A 17746-nucleotide genomic window follows, 5' to 3' on the forward strand; every position below is an offset into this window, starting at 1 on the left:
TAGTCGGCAAATTTCAAATGTCCGCTAGTGATGTGGCGCTACAATATTTGGCTATGTCTTGGCTACTTTATTATTATTTTTACATGTTTTAGCTGGCAACACTGGATCGACCATGAAAGGGAGCCAGTATTTAAACGAGGCTTAATTTTCTAATTTTTAACGATACAATAGCGACAATTATTTTTAAAAAAAAATTTGATAAGCTTAACATGGAGGAAAATTTTCCAAAGTAGGTTATAGCGATATACTAATTACATGGGATATAATAATATACTACACTAATAATGGATTTTTTCATACTTTTCAGTTATCTGACTTTTCAATTATCCAACCAACCCCAGTCCCCAATTGAGTCGGATAATCGATGCTCTACTGTATTTTAGTATATACATTACAAGTTACAATGTTAGAACTTGTGTATTGAAGTATCAGTTTTTTGCAGGAGGTTTGTTATTTGTTCTACTGTGGTTGAAATTGTACATAAGGTTGTCATTTTATTTTACTGGGTCAGGATGCTACTATCCCTACTGTGATCTTTCACATTCAACTGTGACATTCTGATCACATGTTAGGAAGGGAAGTTGGTGATCAGTCTTTTGTCTGTGTTGTGATAAATACAACTAAGTATTATGTTGAATTTTAATACATTAACTTATTATATTACTTATGAAAACTTAAAATTTAAGACAACTAGTCTCATTTGGCATCCTTCCTTTTCATTTTTTAGTCTGTATGTAGAATAACTAACTTGATTACAGAATACTACTTACCAAACAATTTATTTTGAAAAACTGCAGCTTAAATACAGCTGAATAAAGTTACTCAAGAACAGATATTATACAATTGCAAATTATAAAATATTCTTATAATATTACAATGCAGTTTAATGTATATTTTAAAAATTATTTGAAAACAGGGGCTGGATTTAAACTAGTTGTGGCACTAAACTATAATGTACAAATTCTTTTCATTCCACCAAATAACAAAAAAGACATTCAACAATATACAGATATTTTTATTTAAATTTTTAATATTATAGAATTTATTTTAATTACATTTAAATACTTTACTCACAATTATATTTTGAGAAAATTATTTTACATATGAAAGTATATTTAAATTATTTATTTACTTACTTAATACATAACTGTGAAGATAAGTCAATTTATTAATTCTAAATACATTACTTATAAGTATATCAAACATCACGAAGCCTGATATGTACTGTACATGGAAACACAATAAACATTTACCTTAAATAATTGGACCGTAACTCTGCTAATTTAATTAATTAATTAATGATTAATACCAAGTAATTCGCTACTAGAGATCCCACCCTGGGTCAGTTCTTTCCTTCCAGATGATTCTAAATTATTTATTAAATTATTAAAATTATAATTATTAATTTTGTTAAGAGATGGCACCTAACGTCTACATCTAGTAGCAAATTACTTAATATTAATCATTAAATTAGCGGAGTTACAGCCCAATTATTTAAGATAAACATTTGGTTGTTTCTACATTATTTATAAAGAAAATTTACACAATTTTAATTTTAAATGAGGAAACTAATCCATTCCTGTATTAATGGCACCTAAGTAAGCTCTATTAAAAGGTTGTCTCTGCCAGTGTTTTAGTGGAATTTCAGTGAGAGGAATAGGACATTTAAAATTTAAAGATGACATTTTTTCCATTGTAGAATATCACTAGATAATAATTTTTAATTTTAAAGACTTTTTTCACTGTTTATCTTCATTATTCTCTTTTATTTTGTTTTAATATTTCTTATAAAAATATTTATATTCATCTTTAAATATATTAATTATGATTAAAATATATACTTTTATTTATTTTATTGCAACAAAAATAATTTTAGTTAAACTCCAAAAATATATTAAACTGATAAAATTTGAATATAGTGTCAGTAGTGAATTATTTTATCATCAGTTTTTTGAAATATCTCACTTTAACTATAAGAAATGGAAAATATTATCAAATGAATATTCCAATACATTGATATTTTATAAAAATAAAATAATAAATATTAAAATAACCTTCAATAACATCAATNTTGTAATTGATTTATTATTCTTATAATAATAATAATAATAATAATAATAATACTTTATAAAAAAACATTTAAGCTTTATAAATTTAAATGTTTTTTTTTTTATAAGTTTAAAGTTCAAAAATGTTACATTTTAAGACATGCTCTATTCAAATAGGAAGTTTTTAATGTTTTGATAGAAATCTATCTCTAGTCTATATTAAATCTGTCTTCACTTTTTTAAATAAAAGAAGAAACGACTGCCAATTGGCACAGTGTTAAAAATCCCACGTACCTCATTTCCTCAATGAAAAAGATATTTCTTTGACTGCTAATTTTAGCACAATGATTTTAATGAATGTACTAATTGAACTTAATATTTTATTTCATATTAAATATATTTACTTTTTACAAATTATTTAAAATACTGTTAGAGTTTAAAAATTATTTAATATTAAAAATTCTGTTTTTATTTATGTTAATGATTAATTATTTTTGACCTACTTACATGGATATTAAATGTAAAAGATATAATCTCAGAATAAAAAATTTAATTATGAATAAATATACAATTAGTAACTATTCTGAATACACATCATGAGTACATATTTTCTTATTTAATTATTTTTTTTCATACATCAAATTGTCATAAATTATTCTTATAAAGTCAATAAAGAATTATTTATGTCTTTATCATTTTAGTTTACTTGAATAAAATTAGCTCAAATAAATAAATCAGTTAGTTATGGATATTAAACTTTATCAAAATTCAAGCTCAGCTGAAACATTTAACTAGTGGACACCAGTGTGGCTGATGTCCACTAGTTAAATGTTTCAGCTGAGGATATCAGGGTGGCTGATGCAGCACAGCCATCAATTTACCACTATGGACTCTAAGTTTGAGTCCAGGTCAGCTTAGAAATTTCTGTAAGTTAAATGATCCAAATATGTTGAGTTCCATTCTTCACTATCTGATTGGAAGGTCTGCTGAACCCATGACAGCTTAGAAAAAAAGCTCTCTTGATGTATGCAAAGCAGAAGGGTAAAAAAAAACAACATTTAATTGGCATTTCTTATTAAAAAATTATTTATTATTTAAAACCAACTACTTACTAAATTATTAATATTTTTTGCTTTTATTTGCTCTATAGATCATCAACAATTTGGCTAGTGTAGAGCTTCAATCATCAAATATTTGTTTGATGTGCCAAGAAAATGATACTTTTTATTATTATGTAATCTTGCATAAAAGGTAATCAGGGTTTAAAATTTACAAATAATAGGACATCCAAAAAGTAATACAATACATGTTTTTACTACATTTTTTTGAAAGAAGAAATTTCTAATCTTTCATCAAAAAAACTCTCTTAAACAAAAGAAGCAATTATAAGAGATATGCACATAACAAATATAGGGGACTTAGTGAAAAATACTCATAGGCACTTATAAATAGTCATGAAAACAACTGTAGATAAATTAACCAACCAGTTAATATGCATTTGGAAGTATCAGAAAATTAAATTAAAAAATTTACACACTAGTCATCCTGTGACAACTACAAGTATGAAACATGATACATACAAAACAGTGAAATGAGTAGCCTATATTACATTATATTCATCTAGAACATAAATCTTTCTCTTAAGCAATTTATCTTACTTTATTTTAACACTAAAAATTCATTAGGAAATTCAAACAGCAATAAAATCATTACTGAAATAAAGCAGTTGTTTGAAGAAGGTACACAGATTGGCACTAAATTAGTTTACTAATTCCTTACATAACGCTACAGAATGGAGACTACTGGTATATAGAAATGTAGATAAAATGTAGCTTCCATTTTAAATAATAAAAATATAGTTTTTTGAATGAATTTGGCAATGAAAAAACTTATTACATTATTGAGTGGATTTACTTTTTACCATTAACATTTATTTAATATTCTTGCAGCCTGCATCTATGCTAATTATTATTTCTATATAAAATATTGTCCTTTAAGGCTGATCTTTGGTATATTATAGACAGTATTTTTATCAAACAAATTACTCATCTCTATCATTTAGCAAAAAAAATTTTTTTTAATTTGTTTAAAAAAGATATTGAGAAATATAATTAAATTTGTTGATTAAACTTAATTATCTTTTATATTCTCATAATAAGCTAATATAATTTTAAGTCTGCCTTTATGAAATAAGAATTGTTTGAAGAAATAATGAGTTTCATGTTTATTTATTAAAAATACTAAATAACTAAATAGAAAGGGAATAATTACTCTGAATTAGAGTAATTATTCTATTTCTATTTGGTATTTTCTTTTATAAATAAAAAAAATCTATGATTTTGCATTCACATTGTTATCTTGGGACAATGAATTTATAACAACCTAGGTATGTATAAGAAAATTGCATTTATGTAAGAGGTGAACTGGTAAGATCCACTAATAAGAAAACAGAAAAAATTTTTTTCTATATACTGGAAAAGTAGGTGTAACTGTACACTATATATTGATATCCAAATATATAAGAACAATATTCTTGCCAAATTTATTATTTGTAATAAAAACTTAACATGTAGAAGTATTTTTTAATATAGGCTAATTTGATAATTAGGCTACATTATAAAACATTCATCCTATTAACACTTTCACTGTTGATTGATACAATTTTGCATCATATGATGTCATCCCAATATGTTGATGACACTGAAAATTTTTAGTAAATTGCACATGCATTATTTTTGGATGTCATTCATTACTACTTGGAAGCATAAGAAACATTTTAGAGATTATATTTTGCTGTTAGATTCTTACTTTTCCAGGACATATTTAATTATAATGATTTTTCATCATTTTGTCCTTTGGTAGGTGCCTGTGACTCAATTTTGCATTGTCACAATATAATTCCAAAAAGAATGATAAAAATGAAGAATATTTTTTATTCCTAATTTGTGTATAACAGTACATACTTTATGAAAAGAAAAACAAATCAGCATATTCAATGCAACTTTATTTTCAATGGCAGCAGCAAGATATCATCAACCTATCATAAAGTATTTTAATATAATGATATATATCCCAAAACTTGGGATATATTAAAGTAAATTATACTAAAATACTTTAGTTCTTAAATTATCAATTCTTTGGTATTTATAGTGAAGAATCTACAAACAGGCCTATTTATTGTAATAAATTTATTGTTAAATTAAAAATAATTTTATTTAAAGATTAAATTTATTGCATCTATGATCACATTGAGACTCTCAATTATAGATCATCTCTGTTAAAAATTATCTTTGCTTCTGAAGTGTAAAATAATAATAGGAAAACTACAGTAGGAAAATATTTATAGAAAAAAATACAGTAGAAAAAAAGGAAAATATTTATAATAAACCAACTGCTTTACTGGAATTCACTTTAATAACAAGTTTCTCTCAAGTTCTTTTGGGCAACCAAACCCATTGTCAGGAATGTCTCATGACAGTGGGCTTGCCTGACACTACTTGAGAGAAACTTTAATAATTATTAAAGTGAATTTCAATGAAGCAGTTTGTTTGTTTGTTATATTTTTTAAAGAACTTTGAATTGTTTTCATATTAAAGACAAATCGTTATTTGTAAATTTGTTCATATTATATATTAAAGATCATTCAATGCCAAAAAATGTATTATTTTTGGAAAAAATCTTTTTTTTTCCCAATTAAAAAATTCTAAAAATTAAATCTTAATTTAATGAGAGAGTTGTCCCTTGCAATTTGTTTAGTCAAAACATATTCATTTTATTACTAAAATTAATATGAAAAGTTTTTCAAGTCAATAAAGTGTTTTTATCAAAATAACAATTTTGCTAAATAAACCACTAATTTCAGAAAAAATTATTTGTGGAGAATGAATACATTAATTCAAAACAACCTTTTATGTCAAACTGTTTGTTCTTTAATAAAATAATAATACTAAAATAAAAAACCGATAAGAAAAAAAATCAATAAAATTCAAATGTGACTTTATAAGATAAATATATACTTGCATTCATTCATTTAGCCACAATACTCAATATAGTATTTTGCTAACAAATACACCAGTCTCTCATTCATCAAAAATATATTTTATATGAGAAATTGCTGCATTTATGTTTATAATACATATGCATATAATGAACTGTTTGGTAGTATTTTTACTAATATAAATGCATCAATTTTATTAGATACTAAAAATATGACATACAAAAGTTATTTTAAATTTAATAATTTCAATATGTATTGCACAGTACATGGGACAATTTAATTCAATAATTATTTTAGATAACAGAAGACAATTTCAAATTCTATAACGAGAAACATAACTTTTTTGTTCTTTTATCTAAAATAATATCTTTTATTCTTTTAACCTCATTTTTTAAAATAAAATTTCAATGAAAACACGAAGTTTGAGATCATCCTGGATACATTCAGATCCTGCATATAATAAATGCTGAATTAAAGAAATTCTACAGTCACATTTAAACTAAAATGAGAAAAAACTCTAGCCAATATCAACAAGGTAAATAGATTAGTTGACTTACAGTAAATTACTGGTATGTTCTCAAAAACTAAATCAGTAATAAATATGGGTGGCGTAATAAACACTAGTATTGTGTTTTATTCCAAAGACACATGGCAAATTTTCCATCAAATTCCTTTATTAGTTGACTATCCTTTATCAACTAATAAAGGAATTTGATGGAAAATTTGCCATGTGTCTTTGGAATAAAACACAATACTAGTGTTTATTACGCCACAAATATAAAACAGGACACGGTTTCAAAAAGAAAAAAAAAATAAATAAATAAATAAATAAATATGGGTTCATTACGTGTAATGTGATGATGCATTATAACAGACTTGTTATAATTTGAGTATAAAAATAATATTATAAGTAATTATAAAACAAAATAATTTATAATAATTAATGTAATAATGTTAATAAATATATAATTCTGCCAGAAACAATTATTTTGTAATAAATCAAGGTCAAGTAATAAAATAATGTTAATATTTTAATACACATATTAATTTCTTGGGAACAGATACAAGATATTAAATATACTTTTTAATTTCTCCAGAACACAGACCATAAAATTTTTTTAAGCATAAAACAGTTGAGTAGTATACAACAGAGTTTTGCTTTTAAATATGCAAGTCAGTTCCAGGTGCACATAATAAAACAATATACCAATAATGAACAGAGTTCATATATTTCATAGCTTATTTCAATATGATTTACTTTTAAGTTACGAGTTACCATTCTTCTATATAAAAATAACACTGTTGATAGATTAGTTGCTGGAATGAATGAATCAGTATGAAGTCTGAATTGAAAGCAGCACAAATCATCTTAGAATGTAATCACAAATGCTTACAGCATTTTTAATTAATTAATATATCATACAAAATCCTTAAAAGTCCACACCTAAAAGCAATAAGAATTTGAGTAAAGATCATTCAGACTTTTTGATCAGAAGAGTTTTCAGTTATTTATTTCTTGGTAATAAACTTTATATAGCATTTATATAAGAGCAAGCAAGCACTAACTAAAAATTTATATAAATTTTATAATAGTCTAAGATTTTTTGATTTCTTACATTTTTTCATTATTGCAAAAATTTGAATGCACAGTTAGCTTAATAAGTAAGAAAATAAGAGAAAGAGAGAGACAGCATTTCTTTGCTTTTATTTTAAAGCATTACGTGTTATTATTGAATAAAGAATAAAAATAAAAACTTTACAATGATTTAATCCTAGTTACATCAAATTAACTCACATATGTCTGCACATATGAAATATTTATTTTAAACTTTCAGCTGGTATCTACTATTTAAAACTCTCTAACCATTCAATTCTTGTAGAAAGTGAAATAAAAATCTGGAAACTGTTCCAACTGTACATGGATACAAATATTCACACATAAATCTACAACTGTATATATATAGAATTCAACAACTGTTTGCAATCCCATCCATAATTCAACATGCATTTTTACTTTCAGTTTCATCAGAATGACTTAATGTCATACATAATATTATCAATTCCGAACAGAATAGAAAATCTTTGTTATTATCATACAACAAGCAGAACAAAACACTATATTATATAAATATAATTATTTANTCGTCGGTAACTTTTGAGCTCTCCTTACGTTTGTATTCTTTAGTTCAAAATTTCCCGAGCAAATTAATAGATTTTGAGCCATTTCACCAAGACGCGTTCTCTATTTATTTGAATAATATTTTGCATTGTGTATTATTGTAAAATACCATATTGTTCTGTAATATTTTTGTTTTACTTCTAATTTCTAAAACATGCACACATCGCCAATGTTTTGCACACTATCGATGTTAGTCATGGACGTTCGATGCTTGGTGGAAATAAAAGCGCAGAAACCGAAATACTGAATGTACAGTACCTTTTTCCTTACTCGTGTTATCTTTTGACTTCAATAATGTGCTAATTTGACAACCTTAAACGTTTTAAACTTATTAACCTTATTACTTTTCTGGCTGTTATATAGTCTATAACAGAGGGAAAGTATGGCAATCAATCAAAAAACGATCTTCAAGATTTTTACATTCTTGGACTTAAGACAAATTGACGAAAATTTGTCGAAAATTTCTGAAAATTTTCAGGGTGGTTTGTCTATTAGGGGAATTGATGGTATTAAATTTTGGTGGTTAAATGTCGAGGGGATGGAAAGATAATGGGGTCGTATGCATTTCCGGTCGGACTTAATGACAATTTTGCTCGTTATTAGTATTTACAATTTTTTTTATCAAACCCATCCCAATGCCCAAAATTAAGCGTTTTGCCATTTTATATTAATTAAAAATATTAAAAATTGCAGACTGGCATCATGACAATGTCACAATAACAGAGTCTTTTCTTTGTGTCCATCATGACTTTGATCATTCCCTGAATGGTAAGGAACAGAACCTAACATAACCACAGAAATTTCTTAGTATTTGTTTCCCAATTAAACCTGGCAATGTTATACCTTTACTGTTCCAGCCTTTGCAATTATAATCTTAAATTTAATACAAGGGGAAGTCAAAAAGTTTCCGGAATTGACATCTTGCACTATATTGGCATGAGATATAGCAATGCAGATGTAATCACCTTCAAAGCAGGCCTCTCCCGCACAGACATACTTGTCCATTGATCAAGCATGAAAGCAGGCTTGGAATGCTTCCTTTGGAATCTTCTGGAGTTGAGCAGTCATATTCGATATGTCCTCCATGCTTGCGAAAAACACATCCCTTTGTGGCCCATTTTGAGAGTTAATTAATTAAGGAACAGCCAAAAGCACTGGAAGCAAGATCTAGAGAGTAAGTTAACTGGGTGATGACAAGAATGCTTTTTATTTCTTCTAATTCAATGTCACAACTTGGTGAATTTATTGACACTTGGCAAATAATTTCATCATCCACTTTTAATTCATACAGATACGCGTTTCGGGCTTTCGCACCTCTTCAGTCTGTTACATAGGGTGTGTTTACTTCTGAGCTAATAGTGCTACTTCCGAACACCGGAAGTGATGTCATTAGCATGTGTATTCGTGCTTACATGTCCAGTTCAAAAGTAAACGCAAACACTAACAAGAAATATGGCAATTTCCTGCAAATAATATTGTCAAAGCTGCTATTTTAAATGTTACGTTACAGATATAACTATTTGATTCCGAATTGGACGAGGATGATTTTATTGTGGATATAATTGTAGAAAAATGAAAAATGAAATGAGACTCTACCTTTTTATAAGCCAATTGATTTTAAACAACCTTAGACTTACAAGAGAATGTTTTGAAATTCTCCTCTAAAAAATAAGCCCAATTATAAACACCGAAAAATTACTTCCTCTGGAAGACAGCCTGTGTCTCCTCAAATACAGCTTTTATGCTGTCTATGGACATTGGCAAATCAAGAATCATTCAGGTTTGTTTATACGAAATAATATATGAAATTAGATGCAGTTTATAAGAGAATGGTAGATTATACATACATATAATATATATTTAAAGAATTTGTTTTACCCAGTGAATGGATGTGACGTTTTGTTGTGGTGTAACTAAACTGAGTTCAACATTAACAAAAAATTGATATTAAATACTAAACACTTTTTTTCTTTCTTTCTTTCCTCTAAGGGTATTGGCGATCGTTTTAATGTTTAGACGACTGCGTGGAATATTTTAAATAAAGTTGTTAATTCTTTCTAACAAGTTAGTGTTAAATGAAAATGAAAAATGATCTCTTGGCCATCACACAGCAGGATGATGTAAGAATAATGGAATTTTTTATACCCAATCTGGTTTTCCTGGAATTAGAGGCTCTATTGATGAAAAGCGTATGGCTATTAAGACATCAACTGAAGAAACAGTAGCCTATTTCAATAGAAATAAGTATTACTCTGTCATCATATAAGTTTAGTTTGTAATGAAAAAATGGTATTCAAATGATACAATTTCTTGAGAAGTCATTTTCCATATGTAAGTGAAAATTCATTCAAGTATACAAACTTATGTAATTTTGGATTATTATTAATACTGTTCATTTCTTTACGTTTTATTTAATGCTCTGAACATAACATTTCTGAAGATTCCAAATGCGTATTAGGTAAACCTCACTTTTAATCATAAACAATGAATCAAACTTAATTTTTTTCACATTAATTAACTCTGTTTATGAAAAAAGTCATCTAAAGCTATTGAACCTTACAATGAAAAAAAGTTCAATGTAAACATTTTACACAACAAATAATTGAAATTTACCGATAAAAATACTTTCTGCCGTTTATTTTTCGAAAACTAATTCCATTTTTAGTACTTTGTACAGAAAGTAATTTTTTCATGAGAGCAGCCATATTGAATTAGCGCAAAGCTCGAAAACAAACTAGCTAGCACTCCGAGCTTACCAATTTCGCTAAACATGATGTCACATAGCTCTAAAGTAAACGCCAATGAGCGTGGCACTCAGACGAAAGTATACAGACTGAGCGTGCTGATAGTAAAATTAGCTCAGAAGTAAACGCACCCATAGATAGGTTGTATCTTGTGTATACAGTATCAGTCAGGCACCTTCCATACTTCCCACTCCCCTTCCAACTTGATGGCCTCCCCCGCATGCCTCATAACTTGTAACGTCTCACTCCCCGAGTGTCGCACACAGCCTCGCCTGCAACTGTATAAACATTCTATTTTAATAATTGTAGCCAGTTTTTATGAATGTCAATGCTTAGATTCTTGTTAATATTATTTTCATCTGTAATAATTTCGTAGCTTTCCTTGAATTTTATTTTGTACCAATTTTTTTTCTTTGTGTACTATTATAACATCATTCTTATCTATTTTGCAGTTGTGGGACACAATGTTCATAAAAAACAGAGTTGATTCTATTATACTTCAGGTCCACAATGTGTTCTTTTAATCTTGTTTCTAACTTTTGTTTTGTTTCTCCAATGTATACTTTTGGCAGTTCGCATGTGCAAGATATTTTATAGACGACTTCGGTAGTGTTGTATTTGTCTGGTTGTTTATTTATGCAAGGTTCAGCCTTCCGGATTCTTTTTTGCAAGTTGTTATAGGTTGGGGCTAGCTTTATATTTATTTTATCAAAACTTTTGCTTACCTGTTCAAAGACGCCACGAATGTTGGGGAAAAATATGTATCTTACTCTGTTTTTATCTTTGTTTTGTTTATTTTCCAGCCTTTTATTGTTGATTTTACTTTCCCAGTTATTTATTATTCATTTTGGATAGCTGTTTAATAGGAATTTAGTTTGCAGTTCATTGAGGTATTTTTTTCTTCTTCTTGAAGAAAAAACACCTCAACAAACTGCAGTTCTTCTGAGCTTGTTCTGCTCTCGATTTTTTTATACTCCGTGATGAATATGTTTTCTTTTATGTACTGTGGAATGTTGGAATTGTAGTTTTAACACTTTCCTGATCTTGCATGGTTTTGTGTATGGCTCAAATTCAATCTTGTTTGCCTTTATGGTTATTTTAATGTTGAGGTAATTTATTTCTGTGTTTGCCTCATTTTCTACCTTGAATTTGATGTTATCATTTAATTTGCTTATTTTTTCTTCTGTTTCTTCTAATTTTGTTATTTCTTGGTCATATAGTATAATTATGTCATCCACATATCGCTTATAGAACTTTATGCTTGTAATCTTTTTGATTGCTTGATCTATATCTACCATAACAAGTTCTGCTAGCTTCAGGCCTATGATTGAGTCCATGCTTATGCCTGAAGTGTGTAGAACTTATTGTTGACTTCGAAATAATTACTCCTGTATATGAATTCTATTAGATCCATTTCTTCCTCTGTTTCAATCTTTTTTAGTGTACTTTCTATTAGATTCCAGGTTATCAAACGGTACATGTTTATTATATCTATGCTTGCAAGTCTGTAATTTTTGCTCATTTTTATATTTTACATGTCATGTATTTGCCAAGTGTCAATAAATTCACCAAGTCATGACATTGAATTAGAAGAAACAAGAAGAAGACACAGTTTCGACAAATAAATAAAAGGAACGCTTTTGTCGACAAGGAATTGCTGCACAACAAGCAATGTGTGACTTGGTGTGTTGTCATGATGGAGAAACCACTGACCATGCCACTTGTCGATTAAACTTGCTGCAGAGTCGACAGTGTCTCTGCAGCAGTTTTTCCCCAATTTGCACATGAATTTGATGTTTGCACGCGGCTCAAACTGAGACATTACACCAAAGGATAAACAGTAACAACCAACAAAGACGCTAGAGTAATGACTGTGCAAGTTTAAACTTGCAAGAGCATTATTACACTGCGAACAGACATGCTAAGCCTTCCACCAAAGCAATGCATAACTTTATCTTATATCGCATTTTCTAACTGTAGGTAAATTCCGGGGACTTTTTGACTTGTATACATTAAAAATTATTTTAATAAATAAAATAAAATAAAATTACCTCAACTATTGCAAGGAAACAATCAGACTGATCGGTCGCAAGATCAAATATATTCTTTTTAATATCAATGGTGGCTACAGAAAAGTTTTAGAATTATAAAAACTGGAAAACAATTTGGAATCAAATAAAATCTATAATAATACAGCTGAATAAAATACATTACCGATGCTTGAATAATCAGTTGCATCAAATGTACGAAATGAAGAACCATAAGGACTTTTCAGCTGATCTTCATCTATTTCTGCCTCTTCTTCTAGCATTGCTGCAGGTAAAATAAAAATTATTTGTTGATTATTAAACCTTTAACAGTCATTTTCTTTCATATTTACATAAATTTTCACACAATTTGTGTAATAAAATTATTTTGTTACCTCCATAAATAACATCTCCTATATGATTGAATGTAATTTGACACTGATCCAATGCAGGCACAGTATGAAGAAGATGAAAAGTTTTTAGGTCCCACTGTATTTAATTATTAAGAAAACTTATTTTTTAAATATAATGTTTGATAATTAATAATGAAAAGTGTACATTCATCCTAATAAAATTCAAACATATACTAATGGAACAGTTGCTATCAAAAACAAAATAAAAATGTAAATTTTAAAACAGTTGCAAGTAATCTAATTAAATTTTTGTAGTTTTTATGGAAATTTAATTTATTGTCTGAATTTATTTTTAATAACCTAGTCTCATTATTAGATTGACCATTATGACCACAATTATGTAAAGATAATTTTATACTAGCAAATACAAACTTAAAGCAATGGATAAGTTTATATTATGCTTAATTTAGTTAATTATTAAAATTTGGAGTAAAAATAAATTGTGTAAAGATTAATAATTAGAAATTCATTTTTAATTAATTAAATAATTTGGAAAATTTTGTAAAAACAATCAAAACTATAAATCTGACTATTTTCAACACCATGAAAAAATAAAATCAAAACAGCTTGATGCTAGGAGACATTAACTCTTTGTTATTCTATTTTCACATACTTCTATTGTTTTTAGTTAATCCTGATGATTAACTATCCTAAAAACCTTAATAAAGCAAGCAATAAGACTTTAACAGTAGGTAACAGTTTAAGGAAATGCAGACATTTTCAATACTATTAATAATCCATCTGTAGAAGTAAAAGAATAAAAGGAAAATACTAATGCAAGATAAGAATGATGGTATAGAATAAACAATTATAAGAAGTAGATTACAATGTCAGCAAATGATGCAAAAAGATTAAGAACATCATATCTGCTTTCCTTCAGTTGTTTATTCTATCTCTTATTTCCTATCACAAACCAGGCTTCCTTTTAGATTCTTCTATGCTTGAAAACAGCCTATTAACTGGGTTAAAAATGTATGAATTTCCCAAACTATTAGTCTCCATTAATGATGTATTGTTTACTTTATTAAGTTAACCAATATGGCTAGTTTAACTTGAACTAAAACAATTGTAAAGGATAAACCTTATATTTTTTAATATAAAATTTGACTTTTGACAACATGGTAGAACTAAATCCTAGAGTATTTCAAAATATATATGTATTACACATTTACTGTTTTAAAACTTTTGTTATAAAACTTTGATAAGAACAATCAACAGATAAACTTGCAAATTTATTTATATTAAAAAAAAAACCATATTTAGTTAATTTAAAATCTATAAAGGTAAAATTTAAAATATAAAAAGATACAATTTCAGAGTTGCATATTATCTCCAATCCATTTGGATGAAATACACCATTTATATGAGGATTAAATTTATCAAATTTGTGTATGTGTTTTCCACTCCTCACATCCCATAGAACTCCATCAGAAAGAACAAGCTCATCAGACGGATCGAAAGTGGCTCGGTTTTTTGTGTAATTGTTACATAAATCTGGATCGCGTAATGTCACTATTAGCTGACCCGTTGCCGTATCATACACCTAAAGAATAAAAAAATTTATAAATTTCAACCATCAAAAACTGCTTTAAATAAATAAAATTATGTCAGCAATTTCACAGATCATTAATTTTACTGAATGATATATTTTATTAAAATTACAATACAGACTAGTTAAACAATCTGAAGAAATCNGACGGCTCCTTCGAAGCCGTCGAAACCTCATAACTATACGAATACGAGGCGACGAAAAAAAGTCAAAAGTACCGCCGACGCGCCGACTTCGTATCTAATAATTATAATAATAGAACGTAATAACAACACATTTTTTTGCATTCGTTCCGTTCGAGGTAAAAAAATATTTGGGTCGGGAAAAGCAACGATCACACAAATCAAAATAAATAATTATATAAACGAACGCAAAGAGAACATAGACCCGTTCGTGTTACGATTTATATATACGTGATAGGATGATTAAGTCACTAAAAATTTCATTTAGTACAGTGTATAATAAAACAAACAGTGCATCGGCACCGATAACTTATATGGAATAAAGGAAGTCGCAACGCACGAAAGAACATCCAAAAACATTTAAGTGTATTAAACGTAGTCACTATTACAGTCATAAAGTCAACGTACTTTAAAAATATCACTAGAATACATTAATTTACAAATTAATCTATTATTAGACTCCACAAGTCCTAAAATAACTGGATTAAGGAAATTTTGGAAAAATTATATTCCCAAGAAGAATTCTTTCTTTATTAGACGAGTTTATATATCAACAAACTCGTACATAATATACAGGTTTATAGATAGATTAATATAGTAAGCGTAAGCAATTTAATATCGAGGAAACTCTTTTTTTAGCCATTTATAATAAATTTAACGTAAGAAATCGACTTCTAAATGGCCAAGCGACGGAGGCACGGGTCCACCACTCCGGGAGACCAAAAAACAAATCCGGACGGTAGGTGCACCCCCGTCCGGAGAGTGGCCCGTTCCCGGCTGCTCGGCCAAACCCACGAAGACCCGTAAAAGACCCTCTCAGTGCCCGGAGAAAAAATAAAATATATATACGTAAATTACTTAACGAATATATTTTAATTTTTTCATTATTATAGTAGAATTTGAAAATATAATGTAGTCTTAGAATAAATATTTTATTTCAGCTAAAACAATATTTAAAATTTGAATTTCCTACTGGCTGCAGCATGCATTTAAGTGGGCAAAGGGGAATAACAACTTACCTCTTGTCCAGTATCTTTATTAACAGCCAACTGAACTTTGCCATAAGTTCCGTGTCCAAGTTTCCTTAAAACTACAAAACGTTGCTTCAAACGATGCTTCGATTCTTTTATCTGATTGTCATCCACGCCCATTTTTCAATAAATTCAATTCGGTTTTCAAAAGATCATCATCGGCAATAAATCATTTAAATAATAAGAATAATACGGAAGAGGTTTGGTTAAAACCAAGTGGTTTATATCGTTAAAGCTTGTACTTAAATAAAGAAAACATTGACCGATCAGCGAGAAGAGAGCGTTATCCGATCGTCTGGCGGTGATATTTTCGTCCTTTAACAACGGCTCTCTTCTGCTAATTCAGCCATTTCCATTTCAGACGACGCGTACGTGCACCACCTGCCGTTAAAAGTTTCAACTATTTTCTCCAGAAACATTTTTAGTTTTATCGAATAAATATTATCTCCGATAGATTTTAATTATCGAATATAAGAACGCTACAAGATTTTCTTTTATTATTAAAATTATTTTAACTTTTTTCGCTTAGTTAATGCCAATATTTGATCATTCGTGCGTTGTATCCGAATTTATTCGGTTCTTCAGACTTAAATATTTTCTAATTTCTCATAAATTCTATCCGACATTTATTGTATCGAATATTTCTCTATAAAAATCGGGTAACGCTGAAGCACATAGGCGAGAAACCCCAGGAATTTTTCGTCGAATATGTCGGGTCCGTCCCCCGCCCCACGTAGGCCCGGCCGAACCTATAATCGGCGTGCTAAAAAGGTCCTCTTAGTGCCACAGGTCGGAGAGTAAAAAGAAACTTGTTCCACTAGGGAAAAACCTAGAGATGAGGCCGAACCGCGAAACGAAAAGAAAATGAACCAATAACGACCGTGAATTGCGCAGTTTATTTTCAATTAAATTTTCATTTTCTTCCTTTTCCAACAATACTATTGAATATTATACACACTCGACGTAAGTACATTACCTACATTAGTAATAAATTAATCAGTTTTGTATTTGTTCGAATCCCAACTTTCAAACTGCCAAAATTAATTTCATTCGTCTCGAGATCACTACAATTTTTTATCAGAGGCCTCTCTATGTTAGTACGCTTATTAAAAGACTTAATGACGGCGGACAACGGTAGCATTTTAAACAACTGAAGAAAACATTGACGCAACGTCAACCCAATGACATTGGGATTGCGTAAGGATTAAATTCCTCTATTAAATTTTGTTCCTATCAATATGCTCTACAGCTCTGTTAAAGTCCCAATGGTAAGATTTACCCTCCGAATGAAGAGATGGCGACCCCCCAAACTGTAGCCCGTGCGAACAATATAGTCAAAGGAACCATACCCCTACTCGCGACCCTTCGCGAGATATAAGCCCCTGAAATAATAAATTCCTATTACAAATATACTGAATTATTTATATTGTTATATTGACCAAATAATAATTTATGGGCCAAATGAATAATAATAATTTATATTGTTAATTTAAATAAGAATTAAAATTGTTAATTTGAATGTTTGAAATATGACACACGATAGGGGCGCCTCTAGTGTCCGTTATCAAACGGTTAC

The 17746-nt window shown here is 28.5% G+C and overlaps 2 protein-coding genes across 2 annotated transcripts in view; both read right to left on the reverse strand.

Annotated features, from left to right (window-relative positions):
- LOC111621480 (serine/threonine-protein kinase GIN4-like) overlaps positions 1-16551 on the reverse strand; it is a 74024-nt gene extending 57473 nt beyond the window's left edge. The window contains exon 1 of the mRNA XM_023363640.1: positions 16159-16551. Within this exon, the coding sequence (XP_023219408.1) occupies positions 16159-16290 (132 nt within the window). The 5' untranslated portion in view covers positions 16291-16551. The remainder of the gene's footprint in view (positions 1-16158) is intronic.
- Positions 11490-17746, reverse strand: part of LOC111621508 (DDB1- and CUL4-associated factor 1-like) — a 118963-nt gene continuing 112706 nt past the window's right edge. The window contains exons 32-35 of the mRNA XM_023363666.1: positions 14718-14951; positions 13391-13484; positions 13183-13281; positions 11490-13093 (exon numbers count right to left, since the gene is read on the reverse strand). Of these exons, the coding sequence (XP_023219434.1) occupies positions 12993-13093; positions 13183-13281; positions 13391-13484; positions 14718-14951 (528 nt within the window). The 3' untranslated portion in view covers positions 11490-12992. The remainder of the gene's footprint in view (positions 13094-13182; positions 13282-13390; positions 13485-14717; positions 14952-17746) is intronic.

This window comes from Centruroides sculpturatus, unplaced genomic scaffold (genome assembly GCF_000671375.1).
Source record: "Centruroides sculpturatus isolate CEXI.00-Female unplaced genomic scaffold, Cexi_2.0 scaffold45, whole genome shotgun sequence".
Classification (NCBI taxonomy): Eukaryota; Metazoa; Arthropoda; class Arachnida; order Scorpiones; family Buthidae; genus Centruroides; species Centruroides sculpturatus.